This window comes from Electrona antarctica (genome assembly GCF_951216825.1).
Source record: "Electrona antarctica genome assembly, contig: scaffold_75, whole genome shotgun sequence".
Taxonomy (NCBI): domain Eukaryota; kingdom Metazoa; phylum Chordata; class Actinopteri; order Myctophiformes; family Myctophidae; genus Electrona; species Electrona antarctica.
In genome coordinates, this window is record NW_027638494.1 from 370,208 (window position 1) to 385,471 (window position 15,264).

Genomic DNA, 15,264 nt, shown 5'->3' on the forward strand with positions numbered 1-15,264 from the left:
CTACACATCTATGTATGTGTATTATAGTATGCATGTATGCGTCTCCGTCTCTGGAGCTGACCCTGAATGTAGGCCTGATCACTGATTGGTTGAATGAAGAGACAGCCTATACATAAAGAGAGACGTGGATAACCATGACGTTAGAGTGTGCGTGCGGATAGACACACATGGCACCAAAGCATGGAGCTATTTGCTCGCGCGCTCTGGCGACTAAGTGTTTGTTCTGAATGGTTTGTTTTGATGACATGTATGTAACTTTGATGTATTTATATGATGACAAGCAGCCTGTTTTTGTATGTAATTCCAAGCCTTGATATGTACTGTGATGCCTTGTAATTTGTGGAAATTCAATAAAATACTTTAAAATTGATAACCATGACACACAATTATGCCCACAAGAACCTCAGTTCCCAAAGCACACATAAACTGGCTGGTACAGTAGTCTATGGCCAACCTATTTTGCTATATTCTCACACAATCTTGCTAGCCCTTTACAAATGCTTTTTATAGTATACTGAGTATAGTTGATGTTTAGAACGTCACACAGCTTTCTGGTGTAGCACCCATCTAGTAATATATGAAGGGCAGTCAGGGCAGGCTTCACATGCATTCACAGCTGTATAGTAGAATAGCTACAGATAATACGGGGGGCTTGATTATGTTAGGGAAGGTACAGCACACATGAAGGGTGTGGAGGGTGACTTCATATACAATACAACTTTAAATTAATTCAACAGGGCAGCTGTAGTGAATGCAAAGTCTGTATGACCAGTATACACTATGCACTACAAGGGAATATGATGTTGTATTCCTGAATTTGCAGATTGGGACAGTAAATTACAGGGTTAGTCAATTCATCGACAACAGAGACAGTACAGGCCAGGAACACATACAGTATTAGAACTTACAGAATGTACAGCCAACACAGAGCAGAGGAAATAATAGTGGAAGTGAGTTGATTATTGTGTGCACAGAATAGAATAGAATTTAATAGAATCTGGAAATGCTGCAAACTTAAAGTGAGGTATAGCAGAGAGGGGTTGTTGAAGGAATCAATTGGAAGAAATGGGTGCATGGGAGCATGGCACAGCGAAATAGCTGTAAATAAAGTCTAAACTTGAGATTTGCAGAGAAGATATGAGGTCAACATGGTCAAGATAGTGGGTAATGTGTGTACAGCAGCTGGGGTTGAGCTTAGCAAGGTCACTGTGGAATGTACACCAGTAAGATGCAAGGGCAAGAAGCGACCTCACCCTTCCAATCCGCCTCGTTGACGGTAGACTGCTGGGCAAGCGCTGGTACTTTGGCATGGGGGGTCAGATCAACATATGGAATGAATTCTGTACTGGCCATATAGGGCCTATAAGGAGCGTCTATAAGGAGCGTGTCTTGAGTGTACAGGGTTTGATGCGGTCAGATCAACATATGGAATGTCAGAACAGGTCAGCTCCATATATGGAGATCTAAGGGTGGCAGTATAGAGGATATGCGCATGCATAAAGTGAATGGGAAATCGAGTAGCAAAGTGACTTGGCAGAATGAGTTTAATGTCCTTTAACGTTGTTTAATGCAATCAGAAAGGACTTTTCTGTGTGGATGTATGGGCTGTCAAGGCCATAAAAGTAGTTTTTTGCCACTCAGTAGGCGTTCCAGCATAACTTCCGGGTATGATGATGATGTCACGTGCATACCCTCTATAGATGACATCAGTGATCTCCATATACTGTATGGGCATTCCCATATATTAATATTGGCTTAATATTGAACTCCATCCCTGATGATGTCTGATGATGTCACATGATGTCACGTGATGTCACGTGATGACCATATGGTCATGCCTGGTGTGACTCACTAACTAAATAACTGACTGACTGTTTTCATATTAAATGGGACCTGCAGTCACAATTATATTGTAAAACCTACTTTTTACCCCTATTTTATACATAGGCTATTTGAAAATAGCCGATCTACAAGCTCAAAATGTGTCACATTGCGTTGTGTTGTGTGCTTGTAGAGCATCTATTTTCAAACATTTTGTTACTTTTATGTTTTTGTCCTTTAAGTACATTTATGCCAATACTTTTGTATTTTTACTCAAGTGATTTTGAACACAGGCCTTTTACTTGTGACAGAGTATTTTCATAATGATGTAGTGCTACTTTAAAAAAAGAGTACTTTTTCCACCACTGCCCTGCAGTCATACACTCCCAGGGTCACTGCTGTATGCATAGTAGACATGAAATATGCGTTCTACTCCAGGCCTGTGGGGGTGCTATACAAGCACTCACAACAACAAAGGCAGTAGTAGAGCTACTCAACGTAACATTTCCTCTGCGGTGGACTGGACGCCTGTTACCTGCATGTTCTTGTTCTCTCTCACAGGCACGCTTAATTCCAAACATCTACACACAGTTTATTCAATAGGGATTATTTGTAAATTGCTCTCTTTATTTTAAGTGGTTTGACCGACCGGACTGAAGAAGAATAAGCAAGGTATAGTAGCTTACATTTTAATGCATTGGTCATTGAACGTCTTTTTTGCATGTTACAGTTTTACACACGGGTTTGGTGAAGGCCTTACCTGGTATTAGCTAAAGGTTAGCATATTATATAAAAACAGTTTGATTCAGAGTCATATATTTAATTAATCCACCCATGTCCTGATTATTTCGAAGGTATTAATCATAGTTATAGGTATTGGGCCGTATTGATAGTATTTTCTGGGACGGTTGTTAGCCAAGCGTTGAGAACTCCTGTAACATGTAGATGCTGGAACGTTAGCTATTTATGTTAAGGAAAGCTTGAACATGACCACGACATGACAACATGCATGGAACACAGTGATGGCAAAAACAAACAAAGAAAAAACGCTCTATTCAACTGATAATTTAATAGTTGTAGATGTAGATGATGTTGGCATTAGTCCCCATGAAACAAAGTGTTGTGTGAAGTCTGACAAATGCATATTTCGTCTTCATTACACTTGAGCAAAGTGGACTTGTTTGTTGCTACATAACTAAGAACTTACATGGCTCTCTTTCATGGTGCAACTACACTGTCAAGTTCTACTTCAGTTCAACTCCTAAAGGACAGGACAGGTTTGGTCAGTCATTTATCAGGTTGTAAACCTTAGACAGAAAAAAACAAGATTATTTAACTTATGTCAAATCAGTTAATGTCAACAATTCCTGCTTTTAAACAATACATTTAAAGAAATGCCTACTCTTTTAAACAATTTAAAACTCAATATTTTAGACCAGGGGTCGGCAACCTTTTTGACATGAAGTGCCATGTTTTCATTTTCTTGATAATCAGTGAGCCGTATCAACATAAAGTTGAATCATGTCACCACATGAAAATGTAATATTTCCATCTGATTTTGATTGTCCAGGATGTGCATAACCTTTTTATGTGGCCTATTTTCTTTCACACAGACTCAGAGCCCAGAGTTTGAGTGAATGTATAATTATGTGCAGGGTGTAATTTATATATAGATGTGAAAATACATATTTAGTCACTTGTTCAAATGCCCCTGCCCCCCTGTCAAAAAATAGCTGAAAACGAAAGAAAGCAGCAAATGAAAAAAGTAACTCATCTTTTACTTTCTAAAAAAAAAGATGAGTTTGGGGATTTATTTTTTTAATTCTTAAATAATTGAAACATTTCTAAGGTTTCTAGGTTGATTTCAACTTTCAAACAAAATGAAGACAATACTGCAGTGCCTTCCTTCCTCAATTTAAACCGTAGCAGTACACGCAAATATCATGATTTTAAATAAAACATCACCGACCATTGGACCATCTTTGGAATTGGAACCCATGATTATAGGCTCTTGCTGCTTCTCTCTGGTGTTTTGTTTGACTTCATGCGTCTGTTTCTGTTTGCTTTCATTACAGTCACTATGTCTGATACTGATAGCAGTGCTGACGATGCAGAAGAAGCTCTTCATTCTATAGGTGCCATTGTGGCTGATGCCATTCTAGCCGAGGTCTATGACACTGAAGTGAGTTTATTACATTTTATCATCACATGGGCACTATGATGATGATGATGTTTGGATTGATTGATTGATCTTTAACAGCAGAAAGATTCAGATGAGCAAAAGAAGAAACACTCTGACAAACCGGTGCGCTGGCGGAAGAGGGACCATTATGGAGTATTGATTCCAGAGCGACCATCATCTTCTGCAGGAGGTACCCTCTTAGTGAGACAACAACAACAAAAATAATTCTTTGTCCAGTCAGTGTCCCAGTATGAACGGGCATGAAGGGGGCAGTTGATGTTCTTGCAGCCCACTGAAAGGTTGATATGTTAATGAATTATGATGACCGTAATCGTATGATATTTGTCTGGCAGTTTCCCGATCATCCTCTCAATTAAACCCGAGGCAGCATGATGATGACCGTGCTACCACATCAACAGAGGGTAAACAATATTATTTGCATGGTCTGACACTGGGAGGGATGCGAGTGTAGAAAGATATCAAAACCATGAATTCCTGGTTTTGTTATGTGGATGCTGTAGATCAGTGGTTCCCAAAGTGGGGTCCGGGGACCCCCAGGGAGTCCCCAGCTAAATGATAGTTTGGAACCAAATGGACCCTTATGGGTCTGTAACTCTGAGAGTGTACAAATGGAACCGAACTGACCATGACGGGTCCATTTGGTTCCATTTGTACACTCTCAGAGTTAAATTAACATTGATTTTCCAATATAAATTGGGGGTCCCAGAGATAGAAATGCCATTAAATGGGGTCCGTAGACTAATGCATGTCAAACTGGGGGTCCTTGAAATTTAACGGGTTGAGAATCTCTGCTAGAGCCGTAAAAATCCTGGCATATCTTTTCAAATGGGGGTTTGTGGGATAATTGGTGTCAATTTGGGTCTCCTAGACATGAAAAAGTTTGGGAACCACTGCTGTAGATCACTGTTTCCTGTGGGTCGATGCATTGTGCACTTGCTATTTTCACTAGTTTGGGTCCCGGGCAAACCTCTAAGCTCTCTTCTGCGTCTCGACCAGAAAAGTTTGGGAATCACTGCTGTAGATGATTTACATATTACAAACGGGCATGAATTTCTAAAAGTTATTTGGTTGTGGACATTCCATTTTCTTTCTTTCTTTGTCTATTCGTCACATTTCAGGTATCCCGTTTGAAGTGCAAGAAGCACAGCAGATAATTGGTATAGTGAACATGTCTTTGTGTGCGGGTGTTAAATGAAAATGAATACAATTATAATACTGGTGACGGGTTTAGTTGTTGATATATTTGACTCACTTTAATGTCATTGCTTTGTCTTTCTTTTTTAGATTTACTTAAGTACTTTAATATTGTGCCGGACATTTCATCTTATACATCCACTTAATACTCATTAATATTTTCCCTCTCTGCTTTAGACTTACAGCTCCAGTTGCTAAATGAAAGCTTGATGGAAGATCCATTCCAGGGTTCAGAAGCAACACCAGCGGTTTCTAGGACCTGGGAGATGCGACAGACACTGTCAGATGAGAGATGGGAGATTGCAAGGCCACAACTTTTAGAACTGATGCTTGCAGCAGACAAAATCCCAAATGCATATAGCAAATGTTCCCACTGCAAAAAGAAACAAACGGCAATTAGATGCCGGGATTGTCTCCCCAAAGAACTATTTTGCAGTGAGTGTGATGTGCAAATTCATAAACATTTTCCTTTACACAATAGAGACTCTCTGCTCCAAGGATTTTATAAACCAATACCACCAACTTGCTACGTATCAGTAAATGATGATGGGGCAGTTTCATTATGTGAACAAGGTATGTATGAAATAGTACATTTCAAATGTATGTTTTATGCATTATTGTGTGTGTATTTTATTATATATTGTTGTGGTGATCACATGTATTTCCACCCCTGTGTGCTTAAGTTCTTGTCCTATCTTTTTGTAGCATGTCTGTTACCGGTTGCTTGGCCCAGCATCATTTGCAGCTGTTCTGAAGAGTACACTGTTGGTATTGGAAGACACATTATCTTGGTCACCATAGACGGTAAGCAGGCAATCATTGAAGCTTGAGGCTATGATGTTAATGTCTATTTACTGTATTTTGAGAAACAAGTTTTATAGTAATGTTAAATTATAAAACGTAATGTTTCCTTTGTTGAAACAGGACGCTATGATCTGTCCCTGCCTTCAATTACCTGCAACTCTTGCTCTGAATCTTGGACTCCTGGACTGAAGGACCTCCAGGCCAGTGGCTACTGGCCTGGTCATGTAGTTAATTTTCAGACGATATACACAATTGATGTGTTTACCACATTTGAAGAGATGAAACTAACTGCACCAGGTTTATCCCGGCAAGCATTTGTTAAAATGCTGGACCATCGTTCCAGCAGCTTTGGACGACGTGTAAGTCATGAAACATTTTCCTATGTTAGAGATTATTTATAGAGTTGTACCGATACCATACCGGGCCTGATACCATACCCATGTACTCTATATCGGTAACGGTACAGATACTCTGACCCGATACCAAACCATTCGATTGATTGCTGTGTTGTGACCAAAACGGCACTTTCTTTTGAAAGTACTTTTGTACATTTTTAGAATCAATGTTTAGCCTATTGAAAAATGTATATGACAACACAAAATGCATCAAATTCTGTGAGTAGGCTGTATGCAATATGGCCAATATATTGACAGCCATACACATTACATTTACATTGTAGTTATTTTATAATTTAGACATCAAATAACTCTAAAAGGCTATTAAGCCTTTTATGTATTTATTTATTTATGTTTTAAACAAAAAAAAAGGAAAATGAGTGGTTGCACAACAAAAAAACAGTACTCGTATCAGTACTTGGTATTGGCGATTACTCAAAATGAAGTTGTTGTACTCAGTCAGAAGAAAATGGTATATTAGGAGTATCTACCGTATATACATTTATACTCATTAATCTTCTTCCCCTTCTTTGTTTTTCTTTCTTGGAAAAATGACACGATGGGAACTGCATAAAAAATAATTTAATTTCATCCACTTTTTTCCTGTAAAACTGATGTGACAGTAAATTGTGTTTGTGATAACACTAACAGGATGGGACTATATCTGGTGACAGTCTACAGCGCAGCTTCTTAGAGTGGACATACTGTCGGTGTGAGAAAGAGAAACTTCTAGACATACAACATTTCTCCTGCCCAGCCTGCCCTTCCAAAGTGGCCGCCATATCCATTGACGGAAATCGAAAGATGTACCGGTTCAGTCGAACTACAGGGTATTGGTTATTTAATTACTTTCATTCAACAACCATTTATGAGCCAATGGATGTCAAACGCAATATCAAAAGAGCTCTTCTGCATGGATTCTAATCTAATCTATCTCCTTTTAAATGTTTAGAATGATTGAAAAAAGTGCATTCTTTGAGGGTGCATTTTTGGCAAAGGACAAGGAAGTGGCTGAATTTGTGGAGACTGTTCGGACTCGAGTCCAGCCTGTGAGTTGTGCTTATAAGTTGATGGCAATAGTGATTGTATAGGTGTATTGATTAAAATATCTCTCAATATTAACCCTTAAGATACAGCAACACAGCTAACTTATGGTGTCTGCACACTCGCCTGACGGGACTCCCTTTTTTGCTGAGCCGATTGTTTATATATAACTCCATGGACTAGATCCAGACGGAGGCCCGGCGTCTCAAGCTAACTTGAGCCACGTGAGACACCACCGAGCGAGTTGCCGTTGCGAAGTTCGCTTAGCTGACTGAGGGCTGTTCGAGGTGCGACCCGATAGTCAGAGAATAGTACATTTTCTGGCAAGAGCGTTTTCCCCATAACCTCGCCCGACTAGTAGCCGGCACTGTGAAACAAGCGTCCCATCAGCACCCATCGACTTCCAGGCTCCTCAAATAAAGGAGTCCCTTCTCCCGACAGCAGTATGCCTTGTATTCTTGCATAATAAAGTTAAATGAAAAAGCGTTCCGAGTTCCCACACAGATGTATACAGTGACTTAGACTTGATTGAAAGAACATTTACAAATGTTAAATGTGCAGAGGGAAACTGTCCACTTTTATTGACTAATTCAAACTCTAAAATACATGCGGGCTCTTGGATTACAATATCCTTTGTTAACTTTGAAGAGATGATTAATGTGTCCATTTGTTTTCTTGTGAACATATTTGCATAGGTGTCAGGCAAAGGTATCTGTGGAAAGTCGCAATGGAGAGCTGCAAGAGAGACTTCGAAAAAGTCTGCTTCCAATGTGGATGAAGAGGGCGTGGAGGTGGCTGTGTGTCGTCATGGAATATTGTTTAAGGCACTGAACATGTTCAGAGGTGAGATATATGCATATCCTCTTTTCCTGCACAAAGAGCTGGCGATGGCATACAATATAGACTTCATATGCACAGATATAATGTGCAAATACTACCCGTACTTAAGAAGGTTGTGTCAGTCCATTCCAGATCTGCAACCATTATTGCAGAATAAGCCATTCCTGTCGGTCATGCATGCCAAGAGCCACGCTGCCAAATGTGAAGTAAGTTAACACACACACACACACACACACACACACACACACACACACACACACACACACACACACACACACACACACACACACACACACACACAGAGGGTGGAAGTGGCTCAGGTAGAGAGGCTGTCTCGGAATCAGAAGGTTCCAGGGTTGCCTTGCATGGTTTCCTATGCCATCGGTGAATGTAAAGTTGTTTGGATAAAAGTGCTTTATAAATGCAGTCCATTTACCATGATGAAAATGAGCGAATGTGACTTTTCATTGCACTACAATTCTTTTACAGGTGCAGTGGGGTGGATGGAATCAGGAAGGAGCAGGTTAGTTTTCCAACATGCAGAGAGAATGAATATGACTAAATAAACTAGATTATTTCACTGTCTGTGAAATATATCTGACATACAATGTTATTTGGTTTTTACCTTGTTTTCCAATTAGGTTTGACTGTTGGTGAGGAAGTTGAACAGGTTAATTCGTTTTTGTCACGTGTTGCACTGACAACAAAGTACATGACCAAATCTGGTAAGAAAATAATGTTCTCTGTAGTACAGGATTTTTTTTAATATTGCATCAAGTAGCTTATTTACTCTTGCTCACATCCAATAAGTCAAGAAACTTGACAAATACAATTGTTATTGTTATGTTATATGCTGAAATCACTCTGCATTGTAAGAGTTTAAAATGATAAATGTCTTCTTTCATTCATAGCTCGGACAGATATGATTACCATACAAGCACGAGGATGGAATGTGAGGAAAAAGAAACGCCTACACAGTTACCTCTCTCGAAGATATGTCAAGGTACTATACATTTTTTTGATTCACTAACAGGGAGCACTCTCTTAAAGTGGGTGATGGCAGCATCAAATCAAAACTATTTATAACTGTCTAGTTACATTTCTTATAGTAGATATGGTACATTTATGATCCCGCAGGGGAAATTTAGGGCACGTTCGGAAATACCGCACCGGAGCACACTCGCATATTAGTTTGCATTGCACAGTGCGCTATTTCCGAACGCGCCCTTAGTCACCCAGAGGCGGCACAGCACTTAACCCTTAGAAGATGAAAGACGCCAATTGGCGTCTTCATCAGAATTCCGTAAATGATCAATGACGCCAATTGGCGTCTTCACAGTTTTTGATGAATCTAAACATATTAATATGCTCCGAAGCGCTGTTTAAATTCCTGAGCTTATATTCCAACTACATTACCCAGAAAACCCGTGTCACGTGACACACGTGTACGTGTTGCCATTGGAAGCTGGTCCCACCCCCTGTAAACAGTGGGGGCAGAGGGAGTCTTCATAGTTTTCATTGTTTTGCCTGTTTGCCGTCTCGCCCGAGCGATTTTCTAGCAGAAAAAGTTGAAAGCAGTACTATTTATTTGAGCGAGTTTTGTGGTAGTAGTATTGATCCATACGCGTCCCAGTCGCCTTCTCCAGGCGGAGTAGCCCTGGTCCAGTGCTTACAGCGAGACTCGCTGCTCCCTCCCTCCTTTTTTCATTGTCTCCCCATCGTCGTCCGATGAGCTATACCGGGAAACCATTGAAGAAGACGATCAACCCGGAATGTTTTGAGGTAATCTTATTGTAGAAAATGCCCTTCTATAGTGATCAGAAATCATAAGATGATCGCTACAAATAGATGCTTGGATAATTACTACTACTAGTCAGATCATGACGCCAGAATGACTCACCACGATGGCCCCCAGCCATTAGCCAGCACCGAAGGTGCTGGCTAATGGTGTTGGTCGGTGCATTGGTGCTGGCTAAGGGCTGGAGGGGGGGGTTGGTGTCGATCGGTTGGTTAGTGCAGTACAAATGTATCGTAGCAGGCATGCACGCATGGCAGTACAAGTATTTTATATTGTAGCGTGCCTTATAGGCGATCTGATCTTTAGAGTAATGTTCGCTCCTTTTATTTACTGTCTACAAAGACGGAGAACAAACATGCATCGTTTACTGAAGCAACGCGTGGTTATGATGACGTTGCTACAAGGATCGGAGGGGGGACGGGGAGTGAAGCTAACAGTAGCGTATTATATAAGATCTGTATGACGTTTCATTGACGTCTGAGCTTGCATGATAATTGCATTCATTGTATATTGTATACAATCATGATTGTACATTGTTTAGTGTGTCTCCGTGTGATGATGATGATGACGATGATGTCAGATAGCCCACGTCCCCCCCCCCCCCCCCCCCAACTGGCTATTGGCCGGGCTGACTACAGCTAAATGTTTATTTTTATATATTTAGAACTGGCATCGGAGGAGGAGGAGGATGATGATGATGATGATGATGATGATGAAGACGAAGAGTCAAGACTGCGATGGAGTTCTCCGACACTGAACCGGATGCATTCATTCATTTCAGTTGTTGTTTTTTTTTTAATTTAGCCTACACACACACACACCGTCAAGAACAACTGGAATGCAGTGGTTTGGGGACACTGGGGAGTTTGGGGACAACTGTTTTGTATGTAGGCCTATTTATTTTCTGTAATATTTATTATAATTGTATTATGTTAGTAGTCATAAAAAATAAAAGACAAGCTTTTACAATGAGTTAGACCTGTCATGGCTATTTTGTTCACTAGTCTGAGGTTTATGGTTTGACTAAGCGAGTTTCAACTGTGATTTACTCTGTAACGGTAGATGGTAAGAACCCAATTTTTTTGTTATAATACAGTATACATTCAAGTCTATATTTTGATACATATCATGGGCACAAAGTCATATCAAAACAATGTCCTTGGATGAGTTTTTTATCAAAACTGTTTCTTCACAACAGGTTTTTGAGATACATGCATGAATAGACACGGTACTGGTAAGACTATGTAAACATGGTATATATCAAAATGTGCGTTAGAATGTCTAATTTTACCCCAAAAAAGAATTGAGTTTATATGATGTTCCATTTCAGAGCTAGGGGGACTTTTAGCTGGATAGGTCAGATTGATCATGACTGACCATGCTATTTATAGATGGCAAAATATCTACAGTGGTACATGTGAGAAACTTTTTATTTTATTTTAATTGAACTAGACAACTCACCCTTTAAAATGAGATATTGCATGGCTATGTACGCCCAGCAGAAAAAAAGTTATTTAGAAAATAAAACTTCAACCGGTCATAACTTTTTTTGTTGTCCTAGAAACACTACCCAGTGTAAATGCAGGCTCTTTTAAATGGCTTCCAACACCACAACTAAACATTTTATCAACTCAGTTCATTTTTTTCCTGGAAGCAGACAAGCCAAGCTTTCTCTGAAGGTCTTTCGTTGTCACACATTCACAACAGAGAATTTTCAATAAATCATTCAAAAACGCCATTCTGCCATAGAGAAGTCTAAAAACTATATAGAAATCCATGAAACTCTCAAAGAGTTAAGGTTGTACAATTACAGGTAAAGAGTATGGAAAAGTAATGTCGTGAAAGTGCTCACAGCAACAACAAAACTGCATTCAGCAGTACTGTTGAACAATGTTTTGTTAACCCATTCTGGGCGGGAACCCCTTTTGGTGTTTTAAGCATTATGTTATACTATTGAAAGCTATTGAAAAATGGCAGATCTACAAGCTCGTAGCGTGGCACCGAGTGCCACGCTACGAGCTTGTAGATCTGCTATTTTTGAAAAATCTTGAAAATGCTTTGCTTATGGAGAGTCCCTGGAACAACATATTTTCAGATGGGGGTCGGTGGCCAATTTCATATAATTCTGGGGGTCCTTGACATGGAATTGTATGAGAACCACTGACACAGAAACAGGTTTTTCAGAAAACTGTCAGGGTTTAGAAGGCATTTGTAGAATCTTGTGTCAGGTCTAGAATGTGATACATGACATCCTGTGTTTTATACACTCCAGAGGAGACAGACAACAACGGTTTACTGACTATGTTTACTGAGACTCACAACATATTCTGAATTTTTGTAGAAACTGTAAAGAAAATTCTAATTCTACCACTAATATCCATTGCAGATCATAAAGAGAACAATTGATGCTGAGACAGACCTTCACACAAAAAAGAGAGATCTGAACATCACAGATGAGGAGCTTCTGCTGTGGATTGAAGATGTCAGGAACTGGGCCATATCAAGTATGCACTGCTTCTAGCTCAAAATAATGAAGTGTGGCCATTCTGGACTATTTGAATGTGTGTTTTCTAACCTCTGACAATGTAATCAACAGCTCCAGATGACCTCAGTCCAACTGAAGGAGCTACCGGGCTGCAGCATATGATGGAAAGCTTGGCTTTAAGCATCCACCAACGTCAGAAACACAAATATAGTCAGAATGGTATGTTCAGATCAACTAAGTTTGTACATTGCTCTTTTGAACAACTGGTTGTTATTATATTTAGTACAGGAAATCTATGGAAAATACAGGATCAACCTCTAACTAATTGCAAAAAAAACGAACTCAGCTGATTTTGCATCTTCAATATATCCTGAATAACAGAAACAAAGTTGCCTGGAATTGTCTGAGGGGAAAGTGTTGAAAATGGCCTGTACAGTGTGGCCATCATAGACATCCAATATAAGGCAAATATTTTCTAGATTTCCTTTTGCTTTAAGTAGCATGTGACATGTCAAACTAGGGGGTTTTCATGATGCTGAATCCATTCCAAGCATTAGTTTTGCATAAAAACACTCATTGGGCTAAATTTGGCCATAGCAACTTGCCCAAATGTGCTGACCTCATTACATTTTGGCAAGTTGCTATGGCCAAATTTAGCCCAATGAGTGTTTTTATGCAAAACTAATGCTTGGAATGGCTTCAGCATCATGACAACAACCTAGTTTGATATGTCACATGCTACTTAAAGCATAAGGAAATTTAGAAAATATTGCCTTATAATAGGATGTCAATGGTGGCCATACTGTACAGGCCATTTTCAACACTTTCCCCTCAGACAATTCCAGGCAACTTTCTTTCTGTTATTCAGGATATATTGAAGATGCAAAATCAGTTGAGTTTGGTTTTTTTGCAATTAGTTAGAGGTCAAATTACATTATTACTGGACTAATTGCACGTTAAATCAATAAGACAACATGTTGTTAAAGCTTGGATCGATGTTTTACTATTTTCTTTTTATATTTCTTTCAGACAGCAACAAGGCCCGGCAACGCATTCGTTCTAAGATTCAGAAGGAGAAAAAGCAACTGGTCGAGGCCATTGCTCTCTACAATGGTCTGGTTTCAGAAGAAGAGACTGTTGGTTCAGTTGACACTGTCCTTGCAGAGGGGCATTTATGGCCATGGGACAATGGTATGTATCTTTACAATCAACTTGTGTGTATATATATGAATAAAATATCTGTGATAACACTGTATTTAACCTGAATTCTTACATCAATCTTGTCTCATTGCAGCACATGACATTTCATTAAAGACGAAAAAGATGGTTTTTGACAAAGTCATGCTGCTGCATCGGCTGCGAGAAGAAGACCCCATTCTTGTTCAAGAAATGCAGCAACACTGGCTGTCGCTTTGCACCTACTCTAAGCGCCTGCAAGAAGATCTCTCTAGCGACATAATGAAAGAATGTAAATATATTGATACACGTCATGTTATTTCATATGTTAATATAAACAAACAACCATAGCCTGCCCTGCACTCATCACAAAATATTATTGTTTTATTGATTTAAGAAATCATACATAATCACATTTGATGAAAAAGTAAATGTATCTTTTTCTTCATTAGGTCTTCCAGCAGAATGCACAGCTCTGGAGGCTTATGAGGGACTGCGGTGCATTATTAAAGAACAACTGGATGAAACGAGAACCTTGATGACGGAGGTGCACGCTGTGTATAAAAGCATTGTTGACCGAAGTGTCCTGCATCAAGTGGAAGAAGTGGAGCAAGAGGAGGAACAGTTTTTGGAATATATTATGGACTCTAGTGATGACAGTGATACTGACAGTGACTAGCAGTGGTGGACACGTAATGGTTACGTTCCACTGTGTTTCTTGTGTGTTGTGTTCTGTCTAGCTCTCTTTCCCTCTGTCACTCTCTACAGGCCTGATGTCCCAAATCATCTCAATGTTCAGCCACCAATCCCTTCATCAACTGTGATTTCGTCCCCATTCATCAGCCTCTGATTCCCTAACTCCTTCAACAATCATGCTCCAAATTTCAAGCTGTGACTCCCCAAAATAATCATATTGGAACTCGGGACCCCACACCCTGACAAACACTTGGAATTGTAGGAGTTGAGACATTACATTTAGTTTCACTTGATTCCAGATAAATATTGTGAAAATGTGTACACTTTGTGTTGATTTGTTTACTGTTGAGTGAGAAAATGTTTTAGCCCATTAATATCTCTGCTGTCGAGAAGAAACCACCTAACTCCAAAATATTCATTTTGAAAACAAAGCAACACTGCCTCATATTTTAATTCAATTACTTGCATGAGAGGGGGAGAGGTGGTGGAGTTTAGCAGACAGTTTGAGGGTCCAATGGAGTTGAGAGGTTTTGTTATTTTTAGTACTTTCCATTTTTTAAACAACAGACGTAAATGGTGTACAATAGATTTATGTAAAAGAAAAGAAAGATTTTTTTTTTTAGTTAGGTTTCCTCCTGACAGCAATGATCTGTAAAGGTAGTTACATGTTGATGTGGTGGGTTGTGTTAAAAGAAATAAAAATGTTGATTTTTCTTTGGTCAATACATTTCTAAAATGTTTATTTTGTGACGAGCCCATATATGTTAGTAATGGAACATAATAGGTGTTGTGTCGAATTGCATTATAA

General features: G+C 39.4%; 1 protein-coding gene across 1 annotated transcript; it reads left to right on the forward strand.

The window, feature by feature from the left end:
• Positions 1 to 2,385: 2,385 nt before the first annotated feature.
• On the forward strand, positions 2,386 to 15,013 carry LOC306918028 (uncharacterized protein). Its single transcript, XM_079530925.1, has 20 exons — positions 2,386 to 2,493; positions 3,897 to 4,003; positions 4,082 to 4,193; positions 4,357 to 4,425; positions 5,143 to 5,181; positions 5,396 to 5,791; positions 5,924 to 6,022; positions 6,143 to 6,381; positions 7,069 to 7,247; positions 7,370 to 7,466; positions 8,157 to 8,304; positions 8,434 to 8,507; positions 8,791 to 8,824; positions 8,943 to 9,026; positions 9,213 to 9,304; positions 12,486 to 12,603; positions 12,696 to 12,803; positions 13,614 to 13,775; positions 13,879 to 14,052; positions 14,213 to 15,013. The coding sequence occupies exons 2-20, from the start codon at positions 3,902 to 3,904 to the stop codon at positions 14,437 to 14,439; spliced, it is 2,553 nt and encodes an 850-aa protein (XP_079387051.1). The 5' UTR covers positions 2,386 to 2,493; positions 3,897 to 3,901; the 3' UTR covers positions 14,440 to 15,013.
• Positions 15,014 to 15,264: the final 251 nt, after the last annotated feature.